The 18,525-nt window shown below is 43.6% G+C and overlaps 1 protein-coding gene across 2 annotated transcripts in view; it reads right to left on the minus strand.

The window, feature by feature from the left end:
- The window catches only part of EPHA5 (EPH receptor A5), a 169,481-nt gene that overhangs the window by 65,032 nt on the left and 85,924 nt on the right, over positions 1 to 18,525 (minus strand). For both annotated transcript variants that reach the window (XM_030449734.1, XM_030449733.1), the window contains exons 4-5: positions 18,200 to 18,355; positions 11,997 to 12,332 (exon numbers count right to left, since the gene is read on the minus strand). In XM_030449734.1, coding sequence (XP_030305594.1) covers positions 11,997 to 12,332; positions 18,200 to 18,355 — 492 coding nt within the window. The remainder of the gene's footprint in view (positions 1 to 11,996; positions 12,333 to 18,199; positions 18,356 to 18,525) is intronic.

The raw sequence follows: 18,525 nt of genomic DNA on the forward strand, positions 1-18,525 counted from the left end.
CTATCTTGCTTACCATCATCCTCAGCCATACATTTATCACTGTGCTCTTAGCGTATGCTGTACATCTTTTCTTTCCTCTTTTTTTTCCCCCCTTCCCTTCTAATTGCAACTCAGTCTGTGAAATGTAATTAAATCTCTCAGAAATACTGCTGGGGAGTGCACCTTCTTTCTTTCAAGTAAATTCTACCATCTTCAAGAAGACTTCATCAACCCCTGATTTACAGACTCATCTGTCTTCTCACAAACCCTGCCCAAGATGGGGAAGTCACTCTTCCTACCTTTAAGCACAGTCATCTACATTTTGTGCTTTCCTTCTGCCACTCCATCCCTCTCTCACACATGTGCTACCCTGTCACCAGCTCCTTTCCTTTCATCTGACTTATTCTGCTCCTAATCACTGAACAAATCCTAAAGCTTTTGAGAAGACCTGGAGCAGTCTTAGGCACAACTCAGCATCAGGTTTCCTTTTTCTTGCCTCCTCCCATTTTATATTAGAAGACTGCTTTTAACCCTTCTTTCAGAGGGATTATTTTCTGCAAACTGGAAAGTGTATTCATGTCTGGGTGTGAAAAAAAAAACCTTCTGTGTGGCACTGAATCACTCCTGCTATGGAAAAGGGCACAGAGCCTCCTGGGTTCAATGGCCTAGGAGCCACATATGTGTCCCATCTCACAAGTCCATCACTCCCTCTATGAGGCAGAGGAGCTGGAGGAGGAGAAGTGGAGGTGGGAGGTCTGACAACCCCATAATTCAGAGATTTGAATACCCCCCCACCAAGCCCCTTGGGCATCTGTGCAGAGTTCAGCCACGGGGAGTGGGGAGCAGAGGGCTAAGTGACCCTGGACTGCAGCATCAGAGGGCAGGAGAGCCTGACACAGCCCTTGCTGTGATGCCCCTGCCTGGGGCACATCTCTCTTAGCAGCCCCTGGAAGATGCTGATTCATGATCTGGGTTCGAACTGTAAGACAGGCAGAGAATCTTGGAGCTGCTGCTGAAATCTTTGCAGAGCTCTCAGAAGATGAACAGCATCAGTGTTTTTAGCACTCCATTACTGCTGGATTTTATTAAGTGCTTTTTTTGGACCCTCATTAGTGAATAGTTGCCAAGCCAATCTGAATACTACTACTACCAGAGGCCAAATAAAGCCAAATATATTTACTGAAGAGATGGCAGTTGCTCTCCTACTGGATAGAAAGTCGAAGAATTAGGTTTTTAGTTACATTTAATCTCCTGGGCAGTGGAATTTGTAACCACTTGGAATGGACAACATCACATTATTAACAGCAATATTTTTAAGCAGACAAAGCACAGCTCACCAACCAAGGCAATAGCTTGCACTCAGCTGAACTTGGATCAAAGTTTGTTTCTCATAGCTGATGGTGTAAAAAAGGAAAGAAGGGAACTGCCACCATTGTAATTAAGATTTGAGAGCAAACAGACCCCACGTCAAACTTTTCCCCAAGCTGTGCAGCATTCTTTAGCTCAATAAATACTTTGGATTAAAATACTATTGACTGACATTTCTACCTTTCATGCTGCAGTGAAACTTAAACCACAGTAACACTGAAACCAATTCGGAAAAAAACCAACTCAAGAAACTCACAACCCAACAATGCACCTGTCAACCCATCTCTGGTGAAGTCTGACAAGCCTCTTTTTTCCTGAAGTCAGTTTGGCAAATAGGTTAGGAAACATTTCAGCTGCAGCTCAGGGCTCCAGCCATACAGGAAGGGCTCAGCAGTGGCAGAGGAGCAGTAAGGAGTCACATTGCACTTCCATGCCTCAGTTTCCCCAACAACAAATGAGATGCCTGAAAAACCTCCCTGATGAAAAGCAGTGCAGAAGTTGTAACCAAAGAAATATCAATTTACTGACATCAGGCACTCCTTCCAACAATACTGCATCCATCTGCATCCATCAGATCAGGACACAAGAAAGCTGAGCCAACTTATATTTATTTACTGCATTCATTTACAAAATGAATGTCGTAAATGAAGAACTGGACACTGTACAAGCTGAAGTTTAAAGTAGCAGTCATAACCTGTTAACTAACATCAGAAGATACAGGAACAGTGTGAGGCCACAGTGTGAGGAATGATTGTTAGAGCACAATCAAGAGTCTGTATTATTAGAGAACAAGCAACATTTACCAACTGCCTTTATGGCAATAAAGATGCCAGAGTTTAAAGATGCCAGTTTTGCAGAGATGTCCTGCAGGGGTTGCAAATAACACATACATCTCTGCATGCCTATTTTACTCTGGCATAAGTCCCCCTGGAAGATGCAGCCAACACGTAGCAGGGGGTTTGGTGCAAAACCTCTGCAGAAAGCAGAAGGTGTTTTGTCCTTCATGCACACCCACACTACCTTTGCTAGTTACTGTCTGCAATTCTGGAAATGACAGAGATGGGGCTGTGCCTTCATGTGCATCCTTGCCCAGTCATCCTCCAGCTCCTCTCTATCTCCCTGCAGGGACCCAGTTGCACCTGGTAGAGGGAGATGTACAATAAATAAATTAAATAACCCAGTCATCTCTGCAGTGACAGTCTTCAAGTTTAGTGAACTGGGTGAGAGCACCTCTCTGTGGAAACTGTTCTTGCATGACTAGGTACTTACAGGCTCACACCATCAGTCTCCAGCAAGGTCAACAAGTGATTTCACAACCTTGGTACCACTCCTCAGGAGAACAAGGCAGAACCACAAAGCTCCACAGCTTAATGATCCAAGGCCAGAACCCATTGAGGGGATGGCAGAGCCCCAGAGATTGTAACAGTGCAGTGCAGATCAGTCCCTGGTAATAAGCCACACTAATGCTGAACTGTGGGAGAGACAACTCAGGAAATAATGCAAGTAATCATCTATTTAACTGAGCACCACTTTCTCTCCTTGGACTGAGGCAGGTTGCACACAGGGTCCTGTAAATTCCTGCAAAATGAAGGAAGGAGGACAAGCCCAGTTTTCTGCTTTTCAGATTTGCTAATTCAACATTGCTTCTTTTCATCTCACTAAGGGGCACGGAACAAAGAGGATGAAGTTTTGTGCAGCAGGATGCAGAAGCCTGGTGGGCAATTGAGATATGTATTCCTGGGAAGGCAGAAAGCAGGTGCTGCTTCACTCCACTGGCATTTGCCACCTAACTCTGCAAATCTGGTTTTGAGGCATCTTTGCTTCTGTCAAAGGCCCTGCAGAGCTAAGAGGTCAGGAACAAAAATGCCCCTTCTACTAGCTGACTTGGTCATACCACCCCTGGTCAGAACTGACAAGGGTGGATTTTGCCAAATATGTAGCAGTTTGCAAATTTTCCCATCAATTTCAACGAAGCAGCATTCTCTCCAAGGCTTGGCCAAGCCAAAGTGCTTCCAGGATCAGCCCAGTGCACTCAGGACCTCTCAGCAAAGAGCCATGCATTGCCTTGGCTTCCTTCATTGCAGCAGAAAAACTCCCAGCACTGCCATACCCTGTGGGTGTCCTGCATTGATTCATCCAGAGCCTTTTGATCAAACCTTGTATTCTTAAAATTTATCAAGTCTGAAGAAGCAGGAAAATACATGAATAATATAACACTTTCCTTCTGGTGATTTCTATTGTACTGATCTAGCTGGAAATTCTATTAGCTACTTGCTTTGATCAGGACTACTCCTTCAGGACTGGGAGGATGCAAAAGAGCATCCACCATGCCAGCAAATGTGCATATCTGAAGTGTTTTAATTACAGCTTTCCAACTCTTGCACTTTCTGTAATATTTGCATGTAGCTGAACCTTGGGTCAGCTGCTGTGGAAGAAATATGGTTTATTGCTGGGTTTTATTGCTCTCCAGGTAAAGTTCTGGCCAGTGCAGTCCACCCCCACCTCCTGGCCCTCAGAGCAAGAAGAGGAGAGGCAATAAGCTGGGATAAAGCAGCATCCAGCCTTATTTCTGCTATTTCGTTAACCCTTTGCAAGAAATAAGTGCCAAAAGCAGCACTTCAGATGCCTTTCGAGGAACCAGCAAGGGGTTTGCTGCTGAAGTGCCCTGTGATAGCAGCCACAGTAATAAATGGAGAAAACCCTTCCAAGCCTCACAGAAATATGCCTCTCCAGTAACAAGCAATCCAGGGGAGAAAAACATTTCAGTCTGCTACTGTAAAATACCAGCTGGGAAGCTGTAACTCACACACATTGCTAGCTGGAGCTCAGTTGGGATGCAGCAAAATCCTCCCCAAGTTGAGGAAGCTTGAGGGGCACAGACACCAGGTGAACCAGCAACCAAGGGGAAAAAGCTGGGCAAATGAAGAAATAAATAGGTAAACTGCAAACTGTTTATTAGGGAGAGGCTGGGCTCAAAGCAAGCAGGCTGGGAGAAAACAGAGCCAGCAAACCATCAGGGGGGCTTAGAGCACAGCCAGCCACGCTGTGTGTGGGCTTGGCTAGAATGTCATTTGGTTCAAGGGCATCTGAACCATGTGAGCTTTACAAAGCTGTCACAAATCCCATGTAAAAAAAGGTTGGGCAAACTCCATGGTCTGCTCAGTGTTATGTTCTTCATGTCCATACACATACAAATGCCTACATGCTGCCATGTGCATCCTTAAACCTTCATGCTCATTCAAATTCACTACCCTGAGAAGTGGTTTTCTGCAGCACAGTTCACTCAATGCACAATTACTGAAACTCAGATGTTGCAAACTGCTCTGCCTCCTCCACCTTTACATTTAATTTTTGAGGGAGATTACTATAAAGAGCTTATTCTTTATGGTAAAGAAGCTGCAGGCAGAGAACAAGTGGAGTATTTATTAAATGTCTATTTATCAGCACTAGACATATTTCTACCTTCTTTTTTGGCTCTTTTCAAGTCCCTGGTGTCTTAACAGCACTTTCAGAAGTATCATCTATGCAGACTATTAAAAATATAGAACCAACTTTAATGGTAAAATCTGATAAAATATCAGCCAGTTTGCAGACTGAGACTAAAGCTGAATAGGATTTTATTAGCAGTAAAATTCAGAAGCTGCATTCATGGGAAAAAATAAATCTATACATTGTTGTCATCTGGGCAATGAAACCATTTTAGATGCTTTACTTTTGCTCCCTGCCAAACAGTATGCTAAGCCCTATACAAAGAGAACTCCTTGGCTCCAGAGACTGTGTTTGAAGGTGATTACAATGATATTAATATAAGATTACTTGGCAATTCTTGAAAAATATGCCAGCAAAATGGGAAATAATATTTTAAACCAGCACAATCACTCTGGTGATGTAACACCAGTGATGCTCTTCAAAACCACAGATTTCTTACAGCTCTGACACTGTGAAGCTCTTACCACACCTGACCACAGCACAGCCAGCTCTCCTCTGCTTTTTGGAAAAAAAAATCAATATTTGCTGGTCATAAATTTCTAAAAATCCAAACTGGTGCTGCTCATCCTCCACTACTTTAACCCAAGCAGTGATCCCAGTGGCTCTAGGATTATGGAGGAATTTCTGCCAGGCCTGCTGACTGCAGCACCTCAGGTGGGGTATTTGGGCAGTTCTTGCTCTCTTGCCATGAGCTGCATTGAACCATCTGAGTGCAGCCCACACACAAATTTTCCCCAGACAAAATCTGGCATTTGCTTCTTGTATCTCTTGCTACTGCCTCACAAGTAGCTTACTTTGAAGGATATAATCACTTCACCATAAAGTTATTTGTCTCACTGCCTCTGGGAGGTGGTAAAACCTGCACCCTAATGCACAACATGCAATAGATGTCATTGTTTGAATCTTGTCATGGGAATTCCAGCCTCTTTCATTTTTCAAGAGGATATTGGATGGGGACTTTCTTACTGGTTTTATTTTCATCTCTATATAAGATGTCTTAATTTAGTTTCACAATTGAAAGGTATGTCTTTAGATGCAGGAAAATTGCTTTTATTTAATCTTTTAGTGTCCTTGTATATTAATAATATATTGCCTCACATACTTCAAGATTGAATATTACATCTGACTACAAGCACTGTAATTTTGGCAATATATTTTCATATTCTAAAATAATTCTTTCAATATTCAAACATGAGTTTCTAATAATCTGAGTATAACAAAAAGACTGGTAACAAAATAGGGAAGAGTAGCAATTACCAACTGGGAAGCTGTAAATAAAACTGTGTAATATTCCACTGACCCATAGCTCATTTGGCAGCAGACACCCAGCCACTGGGGCTGGGCTGAACTCACAGCTCTGGTACAGGAGAGTAGATGAAGATTTTGCACTCAGAGTAAATGCCACCAGCACAAAAGAAATACAAACCATAGACCTTTTCTGCCATACAAGGTTTCAGGTTTTACTTTGTGCTGCTAACATGTTTTTAACTACCTCCAGTTATGTGACGATACTTCAAAACCAAAGCAAAACACCTCTTGAAGTGGATTAACAGCACATTCACAGGCCTTTACAAATGAAATTATTCTCTCTTCCTGCCTGAGTCCTCACTATTTGAGAGACATTTCCAGATCTCCCTGGACATGAAGGGTTCACAGCCAGTAGAAGGATGATGATGCCACAAGGAGCAGTCTCGATCACACTGGGCAGGGTGCACAGAGGCTTAAATGGAGACCACAGTCTTTGAGAGACTACTAATTTACCTCTGCTTGTTAAAATACCCCTGTATTCACCCATCCTGGTGTGGGAGATTACAATTTACTTTGAAGTGTACATTGTCAAATGCTGCAATACCTGTGTTAATGCACTGGAAGCTAGTACAGCATCTCTAAATGACACTGCTTTTCAAATAGATGGGCAGCTGCAAGCCTTAAACCCTCTATGCCATTACTAGCTCAGCTCTGACAAACATGAATTTAAAGCACAGCTTAAACTATCAGACATGCTGAATTCATAGAGGATTGCCTGCAGCTGCTAAAATCTTTTCAGACTTCATAAAATGATTAAACAAATTCATGGGAGAAAAATCCATTAAAGGCTATAAAGTGCAAAGAGGTTGTGCCTAGAGGTTGGAGAGCTTTCTAAAGAAGCATCAGCATTTTTCAGCCCAGAAAGCCAGTCAGATCCTTGGCTGCATCAGGAGAAGTGTGGCCAGCAGGTCGAGGGAGGGGATTCTCCCCCTCTGCTCTTGTGAGACCCCACCTGGAGTCCTGTGTCCAGTTCTGGAGCCCCTATTATCGGAAAGCCATGGATGTGCTGGAGTGTGTCCAGAGAAGGGCCATGAGGATGCTCAGAGGGCTGGAGCACCTCTGCTGTGAAGACACTGAGAGAGTTGGGGTTGTTCAGTCTGGAGAGGAGAAGGCTCTGAGGAGACCTTATTGTGGCCTTCCAGTATCTGAAGGGGCTACAGGAAAGCTGGGGAGGGACTTTTTAGGATGTCAGGGAGTGATAGGACATGGGAGAATGGATTGAAACTAGCAGAGAGGGGATTTAGATTGGAAGTTAGGAAGTTCTTCACCATGAGGGTGGTGAGACACTGGCACAGTTTGCCCAGAGAGGTGGTGGAAGCCCCATCCCTGGAAGTTTTTAAGGCCAGGCTGGAGAGGGCTCTGAGCAACCTGATCTAGTGGGGGGTTGGAACTGGATGGAACTCCTCTGCCTGGGGAAATGAAGTTTTTGAAATATAATGATCTGCTAAAGCTTTTGCAGGCCCTATGTCAGCAGTTCTGGTTGAAAAGTAGAGTTGTAAAACCAGTCTTGCTTCTCATGTGAGTTTAATGCAACATGCTGCATCTATTGAGGAATCCTCTTGGAAGTGTTTTGTTACTCCTAATGAAAAAAGGCAAACTGTGCCCTTCCCCAAGCCAAACCAAACAAGTCTGTGAGATTCAAAAGCTGGAAGAATCAGACCCTGAACCTTACAGGACTCGAACCTGTTCATTCATTGCACTCAGTGCCATGGTCTGGTAACTGCAGCAGTAGTGGATCAAGGGTTGGACTTGAATATCTCTGAGGTCCCTTCCAACCCAGCCAATTCTAGGATTCTATGATTCCCAAGGACAGCCATCTTCTCAACCTAATTTTCTGACATTTTCTTCCCATACTATGCAGGGCTGTACTCCTCAGTTTCAAGAGCATGCAGCTGCTGACATGAGACTGCAATAAGCTCTGTGTTGTAGGTTTCCCTTTCCAAACCACCTTTTGGCTTCTTTTAAAGACTGGTACATCCCAAGTGCTAAGGAAAACACCTTCTTGTTTGCTCCCCACCACTGCAGCATCCCAGCCTGCACAGTAAGAGAAGCAGGGTCCAACTGCTCCAAGCATCCAGTGTTTTGGTATTTTTTTGGCAAATCAAGAATCTAGATATGCCTCCCAGGCAGCAGTACAGGTTGCCAGGTCCTGTCCTTCAACACCTTTGCTTAAATAGAGTTGCTGCACCACAGGATTCAGCTTTTATCCTTGGTTTGGCCTCAGGCAACCATAAATCACCACTGCTTGCTCTCTGCAGACCCATTATGAGACACACTCCCTGCCCAAGATGTCATGGTAGGTGCTTTCTGTATACAGAGCAGGTGAGACACAAGACCACAAGGGAGATGCACAGCTTTGTCTAGAGTGACAGCATTACCTAATCATCCAGCTGGGTGAAATCACTGAGGGAAAAAAGGTCACATGGTTGTCACTTGAAAAGCAAACTTCAATATTAGCAGCACACAGAGACTGCTCTCTGAAAACCATCTAAATAGATGGCAGTTCCAAAAATACAAAAATTTGAGCAAGACCACGAAGAAGAAAAGGATGGCTAATTCAGTCCTGTAATCCTATTCATAAATTATTCACTGGGCTCCACATGCACAAGGCAGACTTTTTAAAGCACTGTGAGACTGATGGGATTCTCCCATAGGGGAGAGAACCATGCTTTGACCAACCCATATGCCTACAAAAGGATTAAGGTCCTCTGCCTGCAGCAACTATAGGATAATTAGGATGGAGGCCAGTGCAATTTCTGCCTCCCCTGGCTTGGCTTGCCCTTTCTACATCCATGTTTTCCAGCAGAAAACATCTGCAAAATCCCACAGAAACAGCAGAAGTTTAGGGATTGTCAGAGGGTACCAGCCTGAAGTCACTGAGTCCCGTATCAACTGGTCCCATATCAAAATACCATTAGGTTCCTAGGAGCTGGGGGAGCAGAAGCTGGGGCTACCAGCTGAGATCTGTTGATTTCCCTCCTCTTGTCCACAAAACACTACTATTTCTTTACTTTATTTCCAAATCTGATTACAAAAGTTCAGAAGAAAATTGTATCAGTCTGAAAATGCCAGACTGACTCAGTGCCCATTCTTTTTCTTCTTATGTTAAAATGGGGAGAGAGGGAGGGCGCCAAATTATTTTGGAGAAAATTATTATTTTTTTTTTTCAGGAAGCCATCCCTCCAAGAATTCAAATCAGAGGCAGTTTCTGCTGCAAAAAGCTTCCATACACAGAAAAGGTGGTGAGCCCAGCACCCTGCTGCCTGCACATTCTCTGCAGTCCTGAAATGAGCGTGGTCTTTTTGAGACAGACAAAAGGCAAACCAACAAAACAGACCCTGGCATTTCTCTGCAGTGCTGGGTTAGTGAATAGTTGCCAGCAGAACTCCAACAGCCAGACCTATCTCACAGCATGCAATTTTTTCATTTTCTGCAGCCAGAAGTTCATGTAGCAGGATTTTTCCCACTGCTGCAGTTGGCTCTTTGTCACTACCTTTAAGGACTCAACTTCATTACAGAACCTTCATGAAAATATAATCATATGACCCAAAAACTCGTGTGAGGGAAAACGTGAGGCCTCAGAGCTGCATCTCTTGGTGGTAATTTTGGGGGGAAGATGAGTGGGCTGAGTATCCCTGAAGCCCCATGTGTCTTGCTTGCTTTTATTTGAGAGAGAGCAGCTGAAGGGGAGACTTTTTCAGAGATGTCAACCCTGAAATGGACAGGCATGGGCACTCCATCTGCACACCTCCATTATTTGTCTCCAAGAACTTTTTCAGAGGCACCTTAAGGAAACAGATATACTCTTTCCATGCTTGGCAGGTAGTTTGACAAAGCCACCCTCTGTGGCTGCTTTATTTCTGACAGTGACCACCCATGGATGTTCTGAAAGATGATGCTACAACTCCAGCAAACAAGCCTCTTTTTTCTCCTCAATGAGTGGTGGGGCAAACCAGAGGAACAACAAAATACAGACACCACTCCTTGATTTGGACAGAGGTTTGATTCACCCTCCTGTTGAATCCAACATGAGAGCATACAGATGCAATTTCAACACCACACTGAATTAAACACTCGCGGCTTGATCCATTAGTGTCTTCCCTGATTGTGGCTCTCTCAGTAGTGAGACTGAACCAGAAGCTACACTTCCTACCTTGTCCTTAGCATAAGCCATGTTTGTCATAGTTCTACCATTTAATGGACCTTTCAATGCAAGGCTGGAGGTGATAAATGTGCAAGGATGCACAGGCAGGCAGCTATGTGGATAAATCCTGCTACAACTATGGAGAGTCTGGGACATAACTCCCAAACCAGAACCTTAGAATCTGCACTAATCAGCATGTATTACCTGCTTTCATGCAGCTACATTTACTGGGGTTTATATGGATTTAACTCCACACGTCAGGGAATATACAGTGCCAGCAGTGAAATTACTCATGCAAACCCATCAACAGGAAAATATACTTTTTCCAACAACAGAGCAGCTTTCACAACAAGAAAATAGTAAAGAGCATTAGGACTGTGATGCCCCTTGATCTGTGTTAAACAGGTGCCTTCAGCAGGCGTCACGCTGCCATCCACTGATGTTCCTCCAGAAGATTTCCTGCCACATCCATCAGCAGCAAACCCCAGCATGCTTTTATTTCCTCTTCTGGAGATATATTTGAATGATTTGTCCAGCACTTCAACAATCCAGTCTAATTACCAGGACAGGTATCTGATGAATTGCAATGCAATCACTCTCTCTGGCTGCCAAGCCCATGCACACTACACCTGGATTGTAGGAATGAAATGCAGCCCTGATCCATGGCATTTTTCTTGCTCTGCAGTGAGGATCTGCCAGTCTCCATCTAGTTGTTACACTGCATACAACATCACTGGGTTTGCTTGCTAAGCCTTGTCCTTGAGAAGGACACATCACTCTAGTGATGTGGTAGCACAGTCCTTATTGTCCCAAGTGTCACCAGTTCACATTACTGGAAAGGCTCTGGAGCAAAGTGCCACTAGAATGGACTGATTTAAATGGTAGGAAGCAAGCCAGGTAGGCAGAAGTGAAGACCCCAAAACCCAGAGCATGTGGAACAAGAGAAGAAGGATGTATAAAGGTCTCCAGAGCTTACAGAAGCCATGTAACACGCCTGGAAGGAGATGTAATCATATTTTTGTCTCCCATCACATTCCAAGTGACTAGGGATAATGGTAACTCCCTGCCTATGTCCAAGAAAACAGCAATTTTGAACTGATGGGCAAATGAAGGGCAAACAGATGTGAGCTCTGGATGAAGGAAGAAACCAGTCTACATGAACTCTGCCTGTGCAATACAAATCCAAAGGCACAGTATGCAATGACACCTCAGACCTACCTTTTTGAAGAAGCAGTTACAAGATACCATATCTCACCTGTCTGAGTTCAGTCACTTTGGTATCACAGTGCAGAAGAAGGATTAAGTTTCCTAAAGTCACTAAGAACAAATTGTCTTTAAAAAGCTAGGATGTTTTACTTGGCATTTGGAATAGAAATGAACTCCTAGAAATTTCTCTTTTCTAACAAGAGAGGCAACTGGTTTCTTTCTGGTTCAGTTGGTGGATACAACGTAAAGCAAAGTAGAGGGATCTTTGAGTGGCTGAGTGTAAAAGGAAAAAGCTACAAATCCTAAAGCTGTGTCCTACTAGAAGGAAACACATTGAAGACTGCAGCAATGAAAAAACTGTCAGACACAACTCTTATATTTGAAGTGGCCACGGGCCAGTCCTCAACAGGGGGGACTTCCACCCATTTCAAAGGGAAGCCTGCACCAGGTTCTGACTGTTTCACCCACCCCAAACATTTCCCCAGGTTGAAGAATCACTTACCTGCCTGGTTTGTGGTTACATTTACAGACACAAACTGCCGGGCTCCAGGGTTCTGGTCGGACACTCCATTCACTGCCTCAATTTCAAAGGTATAGTTTGTATGAGCAAGCAGATCCACCATCATGACAGAGGTGTTTTTCAGGCCGTTTTGCTGGGGGAGGTACCTGACATGACCGCCACACGCCTCACACAGACCTGAGTGTGAGCTGCACTTCTTGCATGCAATATAGTAAGACACATCTTTCCTTCCACCAGTATCAGCAGGGGGATTCCATTCCAGAAAGACACTAGTCTCGTTAACATTTGAGATGGCACTCCGAGGAGCAGAGGGGGGTCCTGGTTTGTAAAGTGAGAAAAACACAGGGTAAAAACAGTATTATCAGTCATCCTGCTCTCTAGGCTGAAAAGAGATGCCCCGTTGCTCGGGGTGCCAAAAAGTACATGGGGACCATTTGCAGCAGCACCTAAAGAACTGGGAAAATGGAGATTTGCATTGAACACATCCAGCTCACCTCAAGTAGTTTGTGCTGAGATGCAAGATAAGGTAAGGCATGGGTCTGGCTCAAACACAACATCAGGAGCACTCCCCGCTGGGGCATTGCCTCTGGTGCTCTCCTTCCTTTTCCTTTGAAAGGATCTGCAAATCTTTTGCTCTGCCAAAACCATTGTTGGCTTTCAAGGGGCAAGATTCCCCCCTCCTTGCCCCACTGCCCCTATATTATCACCCCTAGATCCTCAAAAAAGACAGGCACTGAGTGTAGTCATGCCACTTAAGCTACTCGAGCTGTTAATCTTTCCTCTCCATGCACCCTCTTCTCCCCATCAGCTATTTGGCAACACGAAGCTTTGGAAAGAGCTTTGGCATCCAAATCACACCTGAGATGCTCAATGAAATCCAAAGCAGATGGTGATCTACACAGCCCCCTGCAAACACGGCCACAACCACCTACTCAGCATCAGCCTCCTTGGTCCCTGCCAAGCTCTAGCACGGGTGGTTTGCCTCAGCACTCTTGCTTCTTTTGCCAAGCCTCCCCACTCCAGATGCCAGTGTGGCACTGGCAAGGCTATCCAAAGGGGAACAGCTGCTGCAGAGGTAGTGGAGCTCTTGGAAAAGGTCAGCTGTTTTCCTTCATCCTGCTGGGAAAGCACCTAGGGAAGTGCTGTGGGCTTTTTCAGCAGGGTTCTGTTTGAGATGAAGGGCAAAGCTGCAGATACACCCTGGAGACAATGGTGAAAGAACAAGAAGGAATCTCCCACCAGAGATTCACAGGTTATATACTCAGGGAATGCTAATGTATGAAGAAGAAAGAGGAAATTTATCCGAGCAAGCCAGGATGGATTTTAGTCATGGCAGAACCAGGAGCTATACAGCAAAGACTGGTATTTCTCTAAGGGAGGTAAAAGGAAAACACCACACTCCCCTTCAGTCTGAATGAAGCTGTCAAAACCCATGAAACCTTGAAAAGAGCCTGACAAGTAGCTTCACCAGACAGAAATCCAAGCAATTTTAGTAGCTTGTCTCAGGCTGCCACCTTCTCATTTTGTTGTGATAATTAAGCTTGATTAGTTATTTAAAAGAGGCAGTGCTGCAAAAATGAAATTACCTTCTAAACTAGAATTATTTTCCTCTATTTCCTTTTTCTATTCCACTTTTTGAGTCTATAAAATTGGTAACACTGATAAAACACTGTCATGATTACAGCTCAAGCTGTTCTGATTCAATGAGAAACTCAATGCCAGAGGAAATAAATAATCCTGATATCTGGTTTTTTTTTTCCTTCAGGGAACAGAGCTGAAAATCAAAGCTAAGTTAGTTTAAGAAATGGGAGATCAGTTTTGTTTGTTCTTTAATCACTTCAGATCACCATGGATGAGGAGTGAGCTGCTCACAATCTGCTCTGCAGGCACCCAGTGCTGCTCAGCTAATGACACCAAGTTCAAGACAGGACCATTTTCTGCATTGTCATTCTCATCCTGGTATCATAGAAACTCTAAAATTTATCACTGGAGCTATGTGAAGCTATATATAAATATATTGCACTAAGGGATTTTAATATCTTTCCTACTGATTAAATTGCACTGTTTTTTCCTCCACAGGATTAATGCCCTTTTACTGCTACCAGCACTACAGTAGTTCCTACTACAGCAGGAAAAAAATAAAGAACTCAGGCACAAAGAACACTTATTGGACAATGTGTCTTTAACAGAGGATAAATTATTACTTTTGAAAAGTCACCAGAGTTTTCTATTTGCTTTGTACAGAAGAATCAGCTACTCTTCTTGCAGGCTTAAAAAACATCAGCTTCAGTGGAAGTGCTTTGAAGCTGGTAGGACTTCATAACCTATAAAATTAGCATTCTCACAGGGGCTCAGAGAAAGGTCTTTAGTAGTCTAGAGATATCTAACAAGACCAACTTGAAGAATCTTGAAACTGCACTTGAGTAAAACTTTGATGAATCACAGTGGGGAGAACAAAACGGTGTTTTGTCTTCAGAAGAAGGGAGTCCTGGGCCAGCTAAGAAGCTCTGTTTTAATTTCCAAGCTGCTTTTGTCAAGGACAAAGATATAACTTTACTGATTTATTGATTTATATATTTTTATTTGCTACTTTCTACCCAGAGCTGCTAAAATTCACCCCTTCTGCACTACAATTTCCTGATCAGAGGCAACTATGTAGACAGCAAAAATATTGGTATTTTTCTTGATGGATAGCAAAACTGTTGTTGACTGATGCACATGGTTTAAAAATAAAACCTGAAGACACAAACATATATTTGTAAACACCCAAAGCTAACTGTAAACTTCTTGTGAGTAGAATACTACACTAAATACTACAAAACTTTCAGTTTGTCCCATGTGGCATGACTAAAAATACTGTGCCAATACAGCAACAGGGTTACTTGGTAGAGATTAAGGGGGAAAGAAAAAGGTTGCAACTATGTTTTAATTTCAAAGACATGTTGTACAAGGAACTGAAGCTAGGATCACTTAATTAAAAAGAAATAAAGACCAATTGCTTCCTGGAAGATACATAACAAGAGAATTCTCAAATGCACATAAGGATCAAACATTTTTTTTTTTCTCTGGGAGTAATAATTATTTCAGACTGCATCACAGCACTCTTAATTCCAAAATTACCAATCACTACTTATAAAACATGCTTAGGGAACTGGAAAAATTAAGTAAAAATGTATTTATCCCTCCCCCCATACTTATGTGAGCAGTTGACAGTGGTGTAGCACTTATTTTTCTTTAGTGATGGAGACCCTCATGCAGCTTGAGACTGAAAAGCATTCTCTTTGAATTAAAAAAATGTGATTTTATAGCTATACTGATTGTCAAGGAGACTTAGCAGGTGCAGAGCTGAAAATGAACATTGATGCATTCTCTAAAATTACCTAAATTTCAGTTTGAGGGAATCCTGCAGTAGTAAATAATAATAAAAAACCAACCAACCAAACCAAAACAAAAACTTGCAGTATCTTCCTTCCAGTATGTCCCTGCTTTTCTTCACAGTGAGATGCTCCCTTCTAGATCCAAGTGGACTCGTTTCAAACCTTAGTGTCACCACCTCCTCTTTACTGTCCCTGCCAAAATTTACTACTCTGGCAACTGAGAAGGAACAGCACACCATGGGCCCATCCTTGTCACCCTTCAGTACAAATACAGCTGTATGAGGACAAAACCCCAAGAAAGGATACACAAGGCAATGAGAGTAACTGAAGCATATGGAGAAGGCTCAGATAATCCAGTTTTGGGGTACCACGTGTGAATGCCAGGGGGTGAGGAAGCATCCTCAAATGCTGCTCCACTATTTGCAACAGAAGCTGAGTAGTGCCTTGGTCAGCATTAAACCTCTCACCTGCCCCAGAAGCACTCAGAACACTGCTAAGCCATATCCTAACAGAGCTTCAGGCACCATGCCAGTTTATAGTAAGCTTTCAAAGCAGAAAAAAATAAAGCAAAACCAAACCCAAACTGAAATGAAACCACTCAGACATTAAAAACCCCAAACAAACATTTTTGTGGTATTTGCAAAATCAGAAATTACAGCCTTTGCCTATGGGATTCAAATTGCACCAGAAAGCTGAGGGAGACAGGCATTCTAATTTGTTTCTTTTTAACATGAGCTGGTCACCAAGCTTGCCTACACCTCTCTGAAAAATCTCATCCTCTGCTCAGGTCACAGCCCTATTCCTTGGGGATGGCAGCTCCTTCCCTGTGCTAATTCACCAGCAGAACAGAATGGATGCAAACCCCTCCATCCTGAGGAGGGACAGAGAGCAACACCACTGATGATGGGCAGGAGGCACTATGGACACATACAGTCTGACATAACTGTATCAGTCCTTGCCTTTGGTTTTGCCTGCAGAGAAAAGGCTTTTTTATGTGCATTTCCATAGCTCTCACATCCCGTTTCCCAGTACCCCACTGGATCTCCTCATCTCTCATTCACTTGGTTTTTAAGTCAGGCCAAGGGGCAAAATTTTTAAGTCAGGCCAAAAGTCCTGGTATCAAAGCTTTTCATGCTGTAACCCACCTTGGCTACTACTCCAAAAGACACCAAGACATCTTTTTAATAAACTGAGCAGCACTTACATGAGTCACACTGCCTGTTCCCCCCCAGCCAGACCACTTTGATCCTACAGCACCAGAACCCTGCTGCCTAAGGCTCTCTTCTCCTTCCCTGCAATACACCTTCTAAATTCCATGTGATTCTTAGTCCTTTGGCTGCTGAAAAGCAAACGAGGAGTTTCAAGGGCACTGATTCTGCTCCGAGTGCCTTCTGTGGGTAAGCAGAGACCTTCCAAGGGCAACTTCCTTTGCAAGAGTGTCTCTGTCCAGCAGGACCAGATTTTTCTCCCTTTTTGAAGTGCAAACTTGAGAAACAAGGAAGAATGTCTGTATTCACTGGGATGATGGCACAGAAAGCTACTACCATGCTCACACAGTGTAAGGAAACAGTATGGAAGTCACCTCTGTACTGTTGCCCAGTGGCTCTGAACATGCAGGGATTCATATACCTACTTTTTCCTCCATCACTTAAGTTTCCTGGTAGCTCTACCTGCAGCAGTTCACCTCCTCTTCAATCTTTCTCAACTACTTTTGCACCATAAAAATTACATTTGGAGCATGACAGACCCAGCTCAGCAAAACCTTGTGGTCTGTGCTACCTGCAGTGTGATCAGGAGACCTTATGGCTCTCTTCAGCTGCCTCAAGGGAGGTTGGAGCAAGGAGGGAAACAGCCTCTGCTCCTTAGTGACTGTGACAGGACCAGAGGGATTGGATGGAAGCTGTGCCAGGGGAGGTTTAGGCTGGATGTTAGGAAACATTTTTTTCACTGAGAGGCATTGGAATGGCCCAGGACAGTGGTGGAGTCACCATCCCTGGAGGTATTTAAAAGGCATTTGGACCTGGTCCTTAGGGACATGGTTTAGTAGCTGGATTATGGTGTTGGTCAAAGGTTGGGCTGGATGATCTTGGAGGTCTCTTCCAACCTAAAACATTCTGTGATTCTATGACTAGCTGGAGGCAGGCAAATTGTGGCCCTATGTAACTGAAACATAAATGAGAAACTTACAAGGTACAGCTGACAGGACAGACTGTAGATGGCAGAAGGGCAAAATCAGTGATTCCACTGGATTCCCAATGCCCCAGTTTGCTTATTATACTACCCTCCCTCTACATGTTTTTTTTCCACAGCTTTAGAACAGCAGTGCCCACTGCAGATTTTTGAGGCTACCCTGATGAACAACTATCTCCAGGCAGCTTGGGAAGGTTGGGCTTTCCCTCTGTTTACTGAAAATGAGCTGAGTAGGACCATGTAGACTCTATTAATGCCCACAGTGCTACCCACTGTTTTTCTCTGCCTGTGTGCCCCACACCAGCACCCAGACACAGCCTGAATCCATACTGCTGGTTGAGTCTACCCAAGAGTAGAGAGTGAGAAATGGAGCAACCGTTTGTTAGAAAAATGCTTTCTGGTTGTAATAACAGTTTTTAAAGCAAAAGGCTTCCAAAACTCTTTTCTCATGTGACTGGGAGTATGGTGGACAAAACCAGGGACATTACAAGTGTGTCAAGAGTAGTTCAGACTCCATCTCAGAGCCTGTAAAAGCACATCAGTTAGGATCATTAGGTCTAGTCACAGCACAGGAATAGCTTGAAAGGATTAAAACCAACCCTATAAGACCATGCTTACTTGTACAGGCCATTGTAGGTGGGTCTGATTCCTTCCTAAAATAGTGTTCTTCACACAGGCAAGATGTGGATGCTTCATCAAGCGTGTAGCTGTGAGGGGGACATTTGCTGCAGGATGGGCTGTGTGGTGAAGCTTTGAAGAACCCAGGTCTGCATACTGTGAAAAGAAGAACCACAGGCTAAGCTCTCCCATCATAAAATTAGTCTCTTCACATATTCTTAAAAGAAAAAAAAAACACCCCAAAACCGTATCTTCAGCTAGAAAGCAAAGAAAACAAGACTCACAAATAGTGAGCTATTTGGTTTGCATATTTTAAAACAGTCCAA

Source organism: Calypte anna, chromosome 4A (genome assembly GCF_003957555.1).
Source record: "Calypte anna isolate BGI_N300 chromosome 4A, bCalAnn1_v1.p, whole genome shotgun sequence".
Taxonomy (NCBI): domain Eukaryota; kingdom Metazoa; phylum Chordata; class Aves; order Apodiformes; family Trochilidae; genus Calypte; species Calypte anna.